At 40.5% G+C, this 15,207-nt stretch overlaps 1 protein-coding gene across 1 annotated transcript; it reads left to right on the top strand.

The window, feature by feature from the left end:
• The first annotated feature begins 14,418 nt into the window (after positions 1–14,418).
• Positions 14,419–15,006, top strand: LOC121973281 (major centromere autoantigen B-like). The gene has a single exon (XM_042524811.1). It carries the CDS (start codon positions 14,598–14,600, stop codon positions 14,853–14,855), a length of 258 nt encoding a protein of 85 aa, XP_042380745.1. The 5' UTR covers positions 14,419–14,597; the 3' UTR covers positions 14,856–15,006.
• The last annotated feature ends 201 nt before the right edge of the window (positions 15,007–15,207 follow it).

The following is a 15,207-nucleotide window of genomic DNA, read 5'->3' as shown; positions in this document are numbered from 1 at the left end:
TTGAGTCTTCGAAAGACTCACGCCATGTGACATCGGCAGAAATCCCTTCTTGGAGTTCTGCATGGCAAACCGAAGGAGTACCTTGTCAATATATGTACTCTGACTTAGGCCAAGCAATCTCTTAGATCTATCTCTATAGATCTGTATCCCTAGAATGCGGGATGCCTCACCTAAGTCCTTCATTGAGAAGCAACTCCCTAGCCAGGTCTTGACAGACTGAAGCATAGGGATGTCCTTCTCAATGAGTAGTATGTCATCCACATACAATATGAGGAAGACAACTATATCCCCTACAACCTTCTTGTAGACACAAGGCTCATCTTCGTTCTTGATGAAACCAAACTGTTTGATTGCATCATCGAATCGAAGATTCCAGCTCCGAGAAGCTTGCTTTAGTCCATAAATGGACCTATGCAGCTTGCATACTTTGCTAGTATGCTGTGGATCTACAAAACCCTCAGGTTGTGTCATGTACACATCCTCGAGTAGGTTTCCATTCAGAAACGCGATTTTGACATCCATCTGCCATATCTCATAGTCATGGTAGGCTGCAATAGCAAGCATGATCCAAATGGACTTAAACATCGCTACTGGAGAAAAAGTTTCATCATAGTCAATACCATGAATCTGCTTGAAACCTTTAGCTACCAAGCGACCCTTATAGATAAGTCCATCCATGTCAGTCTTTCTCTTAAAGACCCACTTACACCCAATGGGTTTTACCCCTTCAGGTGGATCAACCAAAGTCCATACTTGGTTGGTGTACATGGATTCCATTTCGGATCTCATGGTCTCTAGCCATTTCTCGGAATCTAGTCTCATCACAGCTTCTTGATAGGTGGTGGGCTCATCCTCTATGAGCACAATGTCATCATGGTCAGACAAGAGAAATGAGTATCTCTCAGGCTGACGACGTACCCTATCAGACCTGCAAAGAGGTATGTCTACTTGAACCGGTTGTTGTTCCTCAACTCCTTATGGAACAACATCATCCACAACACTTTGTGGTTCTAGTTCAATTTCCATCGAGGCATCAGTGCTATTGTTCGTATCTTGAACTTCTTCAAGATCGAACGCGCTCCCACTAGTCTTTCTAAAAACAAGGTCCCTTTCTAGAAAGACCCCAGTCTTTGCCACAACTACCTTGTGCTGACTGGGAATGTAGAAGTAATATCCCTTAGTTTCCTTGGGATATCCAATAAAGTAGCACTTGTCGGATTTGGGTCCTAATTTGTCTGAGACTTGACATCTAACGTAAGCCTCACAACCCCAAATTCTCATGAAAGACACCTGGGCATCTCTCCCAGTCCATATCCTATATGGTGTCTTTATCACGACCTTGGATGGAACTCGGTTGAGAATGAAAGTTGCTGTGTCTAGAGCATATCCCCATAGATATGTCGGAAGATATGTGTGACTCATCATAGATCATACCATATCTAATAGGGTACGATTCCTCCTTTCGGATACACCATTCCACTGTGGTGTTCCAGGAGGAGTGAGTTGGGATAGAATCCCACACTCAGCTAGGTAGTCACGAAACTCATGGCTAAGGTATTCTCCACCTCGATCTGATCGAAGTATCTTAATACTCTTGCCAAGCTGGTTCTGTACTTCATTCTTGAATTCTTTGAACTTTTCAAAGGATTTAGACTTATGTGTCATCAAGTACACATAACCATATCTACTGAAATCATCAGTAAATGTGATGAAGTACCTATAACTGCCTCTAGCAGCAACATTGAAAGGGACACATACATCACTATGTATGAGTCCTAACAAATCAGTTGCTCTCTCGCTGTGCCCACTAAAGGGAGTCTTGGTCATCTTGCCTCGTAGGCATGACTCGCATATCTCATATGATTCAAAATCAAATGAGTCCAACAAACCATCCTTATGGAGTTGGGATAAGCGCTTGTCATTTATATGACCTAAGCGACAGTGCCAAAGGTAGGTTTGGTTCATGTTATTAGACTTGAACCTCTTGGTATTTACGTTATAGATAGGGCTTTCAAGGTCTAGAATATAGAGTCTGTTTATCAGAGGTGCACTACAATAGAACATATCGTTTAAGTAGACGGAACAACATTTGTTCTTTATAGTAAACGAGAAACCTTTCTTGTCCAAACAAGAAACTGATATAATGTTCTTAGTTAATGCAGGCACATAACAACAATCGACTAACTCTAGTACAAGCCCAGAGGGCAGAGATAGAAAGTAAGTCCCTACAGTAACAGCAGCAACCCGTGCTCCATTGCCTACTCGTAGGTCCACCTCGCCCTTTGTCAATGCCCTGCTATTTCTCAGCGCCTGCACATCAGTACAAATGTGAGAAGCACATCCAGTATCTAATACCAATGATGTAGAAATAGATAGATTGACTTCTATAACATATATACCTGAAGTGGAAGTCTCACTTCGCTTCTTCTTAAGATCCTCCAAGTATACCTTGCAGTTCCTCTTCCAGTGCCCGGTCTGACCGCAGTGGAAGCAGGTAGCATCCTTGGCGACCCCTCCTTTAGGCTTCAGTGCCTTGCCTTTGCTCTTGGCTTGGGACTTTCCCTTGCCTTTGGGCTTGCCTTTGCCCTTATGCTTCTGGACCATCAGAATGGGCTTAACCTTCTTAAGGTTAACCTCAGCAGTTCGTAACATACTAAAGAGCTCGGGCAGTGGCTTGTCAATCTCGTTCATGTTATAGTTCAGAACGAATTGACTATAGCTATCTGGTAAGGATTGCAAGATTAAGTCAGTGGCAGCTCTTGGCCAAGTGGGAACCCCAGTCATTGTAAGTTCTCTATGTACCCAATCATCTTGAGTACATAAGGACCTACGGGAGCCCCGTCTGACATCTTGCACTGAAACAGTGCCTTAGAGATCTCAAATCTCTCATGCCTCGCTTGTCCCTGATATAGTTGGCGAAGATGCTCAACCATATCGTAAGCGCCCATCAACTCGTGTTGCTTCTGAAGCTCAGAGTTCATGGTCGCGAGCATTAGACAGGACACATCTAATGCATCATCTTGATGCTTCTTGTAAGCATCTTTGTCTGCTCGCGGGGAATTGGCAGGAGGAGCCTCCGGAATGGGCTGCTCCAGAATGTACAGTTTACGTTCCTGGGTGAGAACTATTCTCAAGTTCCTGTACCAGTTCAGGAAATTCACTCCGTTGAGCTTGTCCTTCTCAAGGACAGATCGCAGGGAGAAGGAATTCGTGTTCGACGTCATGGTTATCTACAACAGAAAATTTACAGAAATAAATATCATATTCTTAATCATTTAATTAGGTCTTTAACTAAATGATGCTCCCACTGAATTCTATAATTCATGTGGGGCAAGATCCACATCATACTAACCCTTGAGTTAGCTTTGGCTAATACGTCCAAGACTTAGTATGATCGGTAGGTAACGATTACCAATTACATCTCTATGCAACTCTTGTTTATAAAATCAATATCCGCATTTATATTAAAACTCGAGTTAGCTTTGGCTAATACGCCCGAGAGTTAATATAGATGTGATTTTGACCTATCTTTTCCAACCGTTGGAAGAATGCCTATAGTTGACTCGATCTAACCGAGCAACTAGGAATACTCAATCTAATTGAGTTTGTATTCACCCATGCGTTGATAGGCGGGACCAAGATTGTCCCTCCGTACCCTACCAAGATAATATGTATTGCTCTGCTTTGCCAGATTCAACAATACATGTGATCGAGGTAGTGATAGGTATCACGGCACGGTTAGGCATTTAGAGTTGGTTCGATCGAGATCTAATCTAATCGAAAAATATGCATCTTGTGCACGACTTAAATCTACTCTAATCGCAAGGGTGCATCATGTGCACGACTTAGATCTAATCTAATCGTAAGGCACTAATTAATTAATTACTTATTAAACATGCATCATATACATAAGCAATTAACTAATTAATCTATTTGTGATTTAGTCATGGCTCTACTACGATCCTCTCAAGCCAATGAGAAGATCGAATGGTCAACCTAGGGTCAACAGCTTCTCCAAGCTCCTCCCTTTGACCACCTTGTGTTGCTCGTGCCCGCCTCGAAACTCCGTCTCGTGTGGACCCTCCACCGCTCCAATTTGTACATTACAATTTGAAACTCGAGTTACATTCGAGTCTAAATCTAATTTACAACCAGAATATATGAGAAAGGCACGACGCGTAGGTCGCGAAAAATAAAAACATACAACACGCGCAAACACATAACGGCACGCAGGCCGTATTATGAATTACAACACAATCCAATCATATTGGGTTTTTGGGCCATGACTATCACAAAATTAATATATAATTCAAAATTATATATTTTTCATAATTTTCTATAATTTTAAAATTAATTTTTTTACAATTTTTAAGAGTAAAATTTCCCGGCGGTCCCGTTTAGCGGTTTCCGGCGCAATCGCGGAACGGATCCCCTTGCGGGGCCAGGGGCAGCGCTCCTACCCGCGATCTAACCATCGCAAGGGTTCCTTTGCGATCCAACAGCGCCCAAACTCGCTGTCCTAAAACGATTTGGGTCGAGACATTGCCGTTTCGGAAAAATCTTCCCGGCAGGTTCGTTTTTAGCGATTTCGGGTGCAATCGCGGAGCAAATCCCCTTGCGGGGTTAGGGGCAGTACCCCTACCCACGATCTAACCATCGTGAGTTGCTCCTTTGCGATCTAATGGCACCCAAGCCCGCTGTCCCAAACGGATTTGGGGCAAAACGAAGCCGTTTAAGGAAAAACTTCCCGGTAGCCGAAGCCTACAAGTGCCGAGATACTTGTGCTTCGCTTCTACGGAAAAATTACCCATAAAAACATAAAAACTAAATTTTTACAGAAAATCACAGAAGGTTTAGTTTTCATAAAACCAAAAATTAAACTCGTACAAGCCTTGCACGTGGCTCTGATACCACTGTTGGGTTCTTCGGGCCGCGAAAACCGCTTTTCGCGTCGCGGAAACCCCGAATCACCCAAAGCCGTAGATCCGTGCAAGGAAAACCGAACGAAAATTACGAGTACGAGGTTTTAAATATCTAGATCTACTCCTAGATCTATGTGTTAAGAAGTATACCTTGAAGCGTGCCCTTTCGCGGTCCCGCTCGTCCAAGGAATTGCCGGATCTCTAGACCGTCAAGCGTCGGTCCTCTAGAAGTATCCACACGGACACGTAGATGGAGAAAACCTCACACAAAGGTGTGCTAGCACCTTGGTAAGATTCGGCCAAGCAAGGAGGAGAGGGAGAGGGAGAGCTTGAGGAAGAAGAAAGGAGTGAATGAGGCTTCAATGAAAAATTCATTTCTTTTCCCTCACTAAAGTGGTCGGCCACCTCTCCAAGAGTAACCCCCATTTCTCATTTAATGCCTCATTAAAAGAGAATGGGTATGTAACTCCCATGAGGTGGCACACCATGATGATGTGGAACATCATTATTGGTCCACCTAATGCCAACTCACCAATGAGGTGACAAAAAGTCAAGTCAAAATTGACCTTTGGTCTTCCTTCTCAAGTCAAGTCAAACTTGACACAATCTCTACCATGGTTGATCTAATCCAACCATTTGATTCGAGCCAACTTAATATAATGAATCTAATTCATTAAATTAAATTGATTTAATAAGTCATAATCTAAATTAGACTCATTGAATACTTGAATCAACTTGAGTCCAACTCAATTAGCCCAATTAGGATTACTTTTAATCCAATTTGATTCATCAAATGAATCTAATCCTCTTGGTTCATCATATAAATCAAATCTCCATCTAATTGTCCTTAGTGTGTGACCCTATAGGTTCTTGTAACGTTGGCAATGCCCTAAACCCATTTAGGAGCATAAGTAATGAGCGTATCTAGCAACACATCATTACTACCCAAGTTACAAGAATGTCGAGATCCGACATCACCTTGTGACTACTAATTGTGACTCTTCACAATATATGACAAGTGTCCTTCTATCCTAGACATCTAGATTGATCAATGTGAGGCATAGACCGTGTCATCCTCTGACCAATCTAAATCTTGAACTCCAAGTAGACTCACTAAATCAAATGAGCTCAATATCCCATATTGACTCATTTGGGCCTGGCCATGCACTTCGTGGTCTCACTCTATCAAGAATACCGATGTCTCTCCCGTCATATAGGAGGGATAGATCACATCTACATCACTCACATCCCTCTGCATAATTTGTTATATACCCAGTAATCGTCTTTATAGTCCACCCAGTTACGGGTGACGTTTGACGAAACCAAAGTACATAACTCCTTATGTAGGGATCTATGGTGACTTCAGGTCTAAGGACTAGTAGTCATACTAATAGCCACATGAGAAAGTATATGACACTCATATAACGATCCATGATACTTTCTCATGGCGGGTCATTCAGTATACATTCTCTAATGTATACCCATGTGTCAACTTGATATCTCTATATCCATAACTTGTGAGATCAAGTCATCGAGTTGACCTACATGCTAGTCTTATTGTATTAACATTGTCCCTGAATGTTAATACTCGACTAGGAATGATTAAGAGTAGTGTTCCCTATATCATCTCACTATCGGTTCAACTAACCGATTGATATAGGTGAGAACCATCTACTCAAGGACATTATTATACTTAGTTTATTTGGCACCAATACAAGTAAGTATAATAACCAAAATCCAAATGCCTTTATTAATATACAAGAATATGATACAATGAGTCCATACAATCATCAAATGATTGGCTCTAGGGCTCTAACTAACAGAGGGAGGATCGACAGTGGCTACTGTGATGCCGATCCAAGGCAAAGAAGAGCGACAACATCACTAGGGCACGACTCAAGAAGAGTGTGTTGGATTGGCACCGGTGCTAAGGCACGACACACTGATGGTGGATCCATGGTGTCGACGGTGCCAGGCAGTAGTCAGCGTCGACAGGGGAAGCTAGAGCACGAGGACAAGCCGACGATTGGTGCTGGCGATGAGTCGGGGAAGAAAGATCGTGTGAGGGAAGGGTGGCAGGAGTCAGACGAAGAAGGGAAAGAGGGCTCGAATTTTGTACTCGTGGAGAAGGGGAAGCGATGCGAGGCGGTGTTGGGTTGGGGAAGAGGAAGAGCTCGGGGAAGAGGAGAAGGAAACGACAAGGGGTCGGCATCGGGGGAACTTAAAATAAAAGGAAATATAAATAAAAGGAAAAGAAATATAAATATTTAAAGAAATTGAACATTTCCTCATTTAAATAGGTAGCTTAAACAGGCTTTCCCCTAATCCAATAATTGATTCCCTACGAGCTCCGAAAAATTCCCAAAAAATTTCTAAAAATTCTTAAAAATTTTGTTAAGGTTATTCTCCTATTAAATCTTATTATTAAATTTTTATTTGGGGTATCATATTTTACATTCGAAGCCTGTGGCAACTCATACTCCAAGGCCCACATGTAAGAGTGCTTTTGATGGACAATCACTGTAAGCTCAAGAAATCTTTACAAGATCAATTACAATTGCAATATTAAAACTAAGTTATCGACAATACAAAGATGTTGAAAGAAACGTCAATTGTCAGCGTAGCAGTTGAGCATTGTTGAAGCGTTTTGTCGCAGCACACATGAGCGCAAGTAGTCTGCTTTTTGGTTGTCTTAAAGTGCTAGCCGAGACCCCTTTTTATAGCCTCCTCAAACTTGATCCATATCCCCTGATCTCGGGATCAAGTCTTGGCTTGACCCGGATCGGTCGACCGATCCTCAGGTTTGGTTGACTGATACCATATGAATCGGTCAATCTTCCAATCTCGGTTTTGCTGCTCAGATAGAGTTTCTTCATTTGGTCGATTGATCCCGCCGTTCGATCGACCGATCCCCAGCTCATCTGGTCTGATCAACTCAGTTCAACCACATCACCGCTTATCCTCGGTTCGGTCAATCGATCTCGAGGTTCGATCGACCGATCCCTCGGTCGAACTTGGTCTGATCTCTGAAAATATGATCCTGCTATACTGGGATTTGGTCGACCGATCCAGACGTTCGGTCGATCGATAAAGGTCGAATCTAACCCTGCAATAAAGTGTTAGTCTCCTGTAAAATAGAGTTAAACAAATAATAATTAATTAAGTAAAACAACTCTTGACAGCTTTCAGACTGTCCAGTTCTGACTTCAGATTTCCTCTGAAAACCTAGGTCGAACTGACGTCTACTGTTCCCTCACAGGGGAACACGTCCTCACCTACTCCTCTCAGGAGAAGTTACCTGTTGTCAGGTCGATCCTCCAGATTGACTGGACTTTTGCTCAGCGCCCGAGACTTTCGGTCTTCATGCTGGACGTTCGCTCCATGACCCGTTCAGACTTTCACCTAGTCCCGTGACCACTAGGATTTCAACCTAGAGTCCCCAACTCTAGGATTTTGCCCGAAACGCTTGACCCGTCAAGACTTTTCACCTAGGGTTGTCACCCTCTACGACCTAGGGTTACCATCCCTAGGATTTTCCACCTGTCTAACCGCAGCTAGGACTCTTTATCACCTAAAATTACCACCCCCTAGGACCTAGGGTTACCACCCCTAGGGTTTTCCACCTGCCTATAATCCATTAGGACTTTTGCCTAAGACAACTTAGGACTTTCCTGTAAGCTCAATCAACCTTATTAGACAACAAGACATCTTAACTTTAGAATCATTTTCCATTATCAAAATACAGGTTTGATCGTCTGGTACTTCCTACACCAATAATTCTCAACCGAATTCACGTAATTGGATAACAAGTCGATAATCACGACTTGATAATGTATGCATTAAAAGCATTTCCAAGGAAAATCTTATGAGCATCTGTGGTGGAAAGTGTCTAAGGATTTGTCTTTAATTAAGTTAGATGAATTCCTTTGTGACTTTGGATTGTATGAACAAACTAACTTTATTTGAAAGGAGAAAGATATAACTTTGATTGTAAGTACGATTGATGGAGTTGAAGTAAAGCCAAAGTTTAAGTCAAAACCTAAACCCAAAGAGAAGACCGAATCAAAGTTCGAGTCTGAACCTTTAATTGACGAAGATGATCTATCTTTAGAAGTTGCAAATATCGTTAAGAGGATGATTTGAAAAAAGTTCTCCAAAAGATCATAAAGAAGGAGATCCAAACAAGGATCAAATTTATATTCTCAGTGTCTCGAGTGCAAAAAGGATACTTTAAGGCGGATTGTCCTCTTCTACAAGAATTAGGAAAAAAAAAAAGAAAAAAAAAAAGACATTGAAAGCTACTTGGGATGAGTCTTCGACTCAAATCAAGTAAACCTAGTGGCAACCAAAGAAGCATCCATATTCAAATTCAAACCCGATTTTGAGTCAACATCATAGTCAAGTCAAGGTTTGGTTAGTGACTCAGATGAGCCCACTAATGAGCCCTTAAATCAAAAAGTTATACTTTGCCATCACTTATTTAACTAAGTCATTAGCTAAATACAAGTCTAAAGTCAAGTCTCTTTTTAAGGATATTAAAGACTTTAAGGAGAAGACTAACTTTGACTTATTAACTAAGGAGATTCAAGATAGAACATTAACTCAAGTATCAAAACTTGAGGAAGAGAATTTCAACTTTAAAACAAAGTTGACGAGTTGAAGTTAATGTTGAGCAAAATCATGTTATAATCCAAGTATTTAAACATGATGTTTGTGTCTTAATAAGCTATGTAATGACCAAACTTGGGTTTAGATCAAGATAAAAATCATGCTTCATACTTGTCTTTGTTGAGTAGAAATGGGCATAACCACGCTAAATGTAAAATGACTTGGATTCCTAAATTATACTTAGTTAATCAAGTACGAAGAAATTCTTTTTAATCAACATGTTTATATCATTAATTCAACCCATGCTAGCTCGAATTCTTCTGTAGTTTCAACTCATGGCAACTCATATTCAAACCTAGGAGTTAGAAACTATTTGACAAATAGCCTCCAATGTATGGGGATTGTGCAGTGCAACTTAATTGTATATTTTTACATCAACTAGGATGAAACTTATATTAGACTCTTTCGCATGTTAATTACTATAGTTTCTTTAATTAGAAATGAACTTAACTTATAATTTATCGTAGACTGTATGCACTTATAGATTTAGTTAGTCATTGCCCCCCGAATTATGGTCCAATGACAAGAGATTTAATTAGTTTTTTAAGTATTCACAGTTTAAATCCTAGCTATGATGTACTGTAAGATAATTTTCTCTTATGGGATGAAAAATCTAGGATGTTGATTACTAGGTGAGGGCTTGCTCACATTTTTTAAATTTATCTGATGATTGATCTATGTGGTTGGATCGTCTACTTCTAAGATTAAATTGAATCGAAAGCCCAGACAACTAGATTATCATAAAAATATCATCGTATCTCATAAATATATTAGGATTAAATGTACTGAGTCTAGATCCAAACAATCACTTAAAGTCAATAATTTATTGAAACATACTTTTCATAAACAAATTAAAAACTTCACTAAGTGACCAATCTATTGAAGTCTTTTGTCTCATAGACAGTGATGCACTTATGTTGGAAATAAGTATGGGACCTTTCAAAAATATTTTAAAAATTATTTCAAAAAATTATTTTATAATTCTTTTTAGGTACTTAAATTTAAACTTTCATTAACAGAATCAACTTAAAAGGATTTAAATTAAACTTATCTACTTAGAATTTATTTCGATAAGTCATTTTTTTTGACTTTTTGGTCAACTAGCACGGTTCTAGGTGCCAGAAATCTAAATTAGTAAATGACAAAATCGATTTATCTGGATCGGGAATGCGATGGTCAGAAACCCTCCGATCATCGGATTATCAAAATTAATTATATTTGATATGATCATAAAAACCACATATCCAGTCATCCAAATTCTGACTCCGATCATCAGTCATGAACGCCTCTAGTTAGATATTTTCAGTAGATCAAAATCATTATATACAATATAATTATAGTTAATCATGATCATAATTCAATCATAATTATATTATAATTTCTTTTAAATTTATTTTTCTATTTAAGTTATAGTTTAAATTTAGATAGATGGTCAGAGGCCGCTCTCACTTGACGTTTGACAATCCGGCTATCCGTCCATAACCGACTTCTGATTATTCATCATAATCCAAAATATAATTTAACCCAAATTATAATTTGAATGAGAAGGTGAATATAAAAAGATTACAATCAATTATAATTAAATTATGATCATAATCCAATTATAATTATATTATAAATCATCTTCTAATTAATAAAAAATGGATCACAAGATCTCTGGTGCACCTTCACACTCCACCTATTCTCCATTTCCATCATCAAACCTGAGTTTTAATCCCTTGAATTCGTTTCGACTCGAGTTTCGTCTAATGACAGGTGATCAAATTGAACCGGAGCGAATTCAAAGAATTAATAAAAAAGAACGCCATGTCCTTTAAATATTTACCCTTATAAACATTTAAATCACTGCTTCATATCTATTGAGTTTTTTTCTTCTGTCTCGTCGTCGCACCGTGACGATGCAGAACGCGGAAGAAAGCGGCGCCGGTAGCAAACCCACCATGGCAATAGACAGTCATAACCCTAATCCACCTTCAATCTTTTCCCAGTCGGTCGGAGATGCGCAGCCCCCATCGGAGTGACAACCGGGGGGGTCCCTGTCTGAAGAAATTTCGGCAACATCTCCCCTATACGAGTGACAACCTGAAGCATTACTACATACAAAGTATACCTCAGCCACACTCGGCTGGAATATATATGCAAATTAGAAATAACATAACCACGCAGTTAATATACACAGCCAACCTGGCTGGACATAAATGAATAAAAACAATCACACAGTTAACAACAACCCACATGACTGGAAACATGCACAGCGGAAGACACAAAATAATACGAACGTAAAACTAACAACGGCACTAACAAAAATATCTGCAACCACCAGACTAGACTCCAAAAAATTCACATCGACTCATTGAAAAGCAAAATACACAAAATCAACATACCATCCAAACAATACTAAAACAAAACAAGAAAACTATCCTCGAGTGTGACGTGTGACTGGCAGCCGACATCTCTCCAAGCATTCATAACTCATCTACCTGTTACCTGGCGAAAGAAAACCATTTTGCGAGGTGGTGAGTATTGGAACTCAGCGGGTAAAGAAAGATAGTGCATGAACATAATGTACAAATAGAAATTGGGCCAAGAGGATACAGTCTCATAAGAGGAATAGCAGATACTACAATAGAACCAAAATAAATGCTCATACCTGAAACCATATCCTATGCTAGGTATAGTAGGTCAGAACTGATACTAATCTGCTACAGTACTGCTCATAACTATAGAGGTAATAAGCAAGGTATATACAAATATCCAATGACTAAACATTTACAATGAGAATATATCTAACACAAGTAAGTATAATAGCATATGTGAACGACAGCTGTAAATAAGCAATAACAACATATATAAACAGCAACAATCATAGCAAATATAATAACAGCGTATGCACGGATGGTCACTCCCGCCCACCTCTCCGCACCATGACCCCTGTATGGTCGAGAGGCCGGGTCAGTGACACACGAATGGCCGAGGGGACAGTTGCATAGTAGCTAACTAGCTACATCTGCGACGGGGTCCCTGCTGCTCGTACTCCAGTTACCACTCACACGAGTGGCCGAGTGCGGCACGACGGACAAGCGGCATCAACTCCAGCTACCACTCTCACGAGTGGCCGAGGATGCGGCATGCATGCAATGACATGATGCGACCAATGCAACAGTCATCATATATATATATAAGCAGAAACATGTATGCTACATGAAGCCAGCATGCTCAACATCGTACATAAATAGCAACAGTCAAATCATACAAACATGGTATCTATTATCTGCTACTGATCATGGACAACAACAAGAAACTGTATAGATATGGAAACGAATTTCTCAAAGATTGCGTGGAAGTATCAAGCGCAGGAAAAATAAAAGTGGAATCAAGGTAAACAGACCTTATCCAAAATAATTCATGCACTAAGGTCAAAGTACTAAAAGAAAACAAAGCAAGAAGTACCCGCCTCAAAACGTAGTCTGAATCCAATACCTCCTTCGTCACGACGCTCGCCTCAATCAAAGCCCTGCGTCAACATAACAAGTTTAACTAACTTCATACGAATTAGAATATCTAAACTCCTTTTTGGTCCTAACAATTGGTATCAGATAAGCCTACAGCTAAGCCCACAATGAAGAAATCCAAAACCTTAATCATACCCTGAGGTAAGTTACTCTATGTCACTTATGTGCTGGACAACAGTTACTTACAATAATTAACAGGTAAAACAGAGAACACCTATTGCTACTCAAGAAATTGTGATGCAATGCAAAACAATTTGGTCATGATACCATTAACCCGATCTACATTTAAAGGATTCATTTGGACCATCCAGATTGGACATTCTTAAGGGGACAATTTAAATCATGCTTAATCTGTCATGCTAACAATGAATAACCGTGAATACCTAAAAGAACTAGGTCATTCATTTAACATACCACCCAACCGAAAATCCATACCTAATTCACCTAGCAAACTCCAATTCTAGGTTTAAAAAGCTATAAGTCAAGAATGCTGAAGACAGATATGTAATACACAACTCCTAACACATCAAAAATTCTAGATCAGTGCACCTCCAGAAATTCGTACCGAGACCTAACAATTCGAGAAGCCAAGATTGCAACAGTACAACACCAACACCGAGAATCCATCACATAGAACATAAACCAAATCCAAGAAAACTTGAGTATAATCCTCCAAGAACCCGAAACAACACCACCAGATCTGAAGAAAACTCGAGAAACCAACACAAAACACAGCGCTGCATCGTCAACCACGCGAAACTCAAAACCTCGATCTACAGATCCAACATCCCGAAACTATAAATGCCTTACCCAATCTCGGTGTCCACAGCTTCCTCTCCGACTAGAACCCTATGGCTGGCGACGAGGGTGCTTGTGCGAGGGAGGAAGAGCCGCGGCTTTGGTGCTCGCGTGAGGAGCCGAGGTCGGCGGATGAAGCTCGACAGAGGAGGAGAGGCGACCATTGCTCAGCGGCTGCCGCCCGCGTGAGGAGATCAAGCGACGTGCGGCTCGGGGAGGAAGAGGTCCGGCGGAGGGGGAAGGCGGCGTCGCGAGGTGAAGAAGAATCGGGGTAGAGGTTTTCGGCGAGAGGAGATATAGGGCACGGGAAAAACAAAAAAAAAAAAAAAAAAAAATTAAAGAAATTAAACATTTCCTCGTTTAACTTAAACAGACTTTTTCTTGGCCCGATAATTAATCCCTTTAACTTACCTCATACGACCTTCAATTAATTTTCAAAAAATTTTTAAAAATTCTTAAAATTTTCAATAAAATTATTTATCAAATAACTTTATTATTTAAATATTATTTGGTTGCCGTATTTTATACCGCCCCGCCGCCTCAGCCAGGTCGATGCCGACCTCGCCCTCTCTCGCGCTCTCCAGGAACAGGCAATCCGTCCGACGATCTATCGCACCTTCTCGTGTACTCTTTGATCATATGTCCCCATGTGGAATGTCTTGAGGTTGGTTTGCTTGTGCAGGAGAGGGCGTACGCGATGCTGAGTATGAACAGCGTGGATGGCAGCAATTACGAGAGTTCTGACGCTGGAATCTATGATTATGAGGAGGAGGAAGAGGAGGAGGAAGATGGGGAAGGCGTGGAAGATGAACCAAACCTTGTAATTGAGGAGGGAGAGAGCATCGAGGGCAATGACTATGGAGAGGACGCCTTCGATGCCAACGACCCCGATTTAGATCCAGCGGAATTTGAAAACGACGAGGACTTTGCAAGGGCACTGCAGGATGTCCGATGATCATGGTGACCGTGGAAGTAATTCACAAGTGTGTGCTTGATTGTCTCCTCTTGGAAGTAACTGGTTTCTTCACTCATTTAAACCTATGATACTTCGAACAACAAAACAGGCCTCCTTTGGTCATTGTTTCCTTCTATGGCTATATCTTAGTATTATTGGCACTCTCCTAACGTGTTGGTCATTTTTGAGATTTCTCTTTTGGTGTAGATGTCCAACCATTTTATTAAGTTTACTAGGAGTCAGCATAGAAGAGGTAACTTGAGATTTAAATCCTGATGGAAATATGACTTTCTATTTGCTTGCTTGATGTATCACAACCTAAGAAATTTGGCTACCCAAATACATGAATAGG

This window comes from Zingiber officinale, chromosome 4A, assembly GCF_018446385.1.
Source record: "Zingiber officinale cultivar Zhangliang chromosome 4A, Zo_v1.1, whole genome shotgun sequence".
Lineage (NCBI taxonomy): Eukaryota > Viridiplantae > Streptophyta > Magnoliopsida > Zingiberales > Zingiberaceae > Zingiber > Zingiber officinale.
The sequence above is the reverse complement of the archived record's forward strand: the minus strand, read 5'-3'. Positions and strand labels throughout refer to the sequence as shown.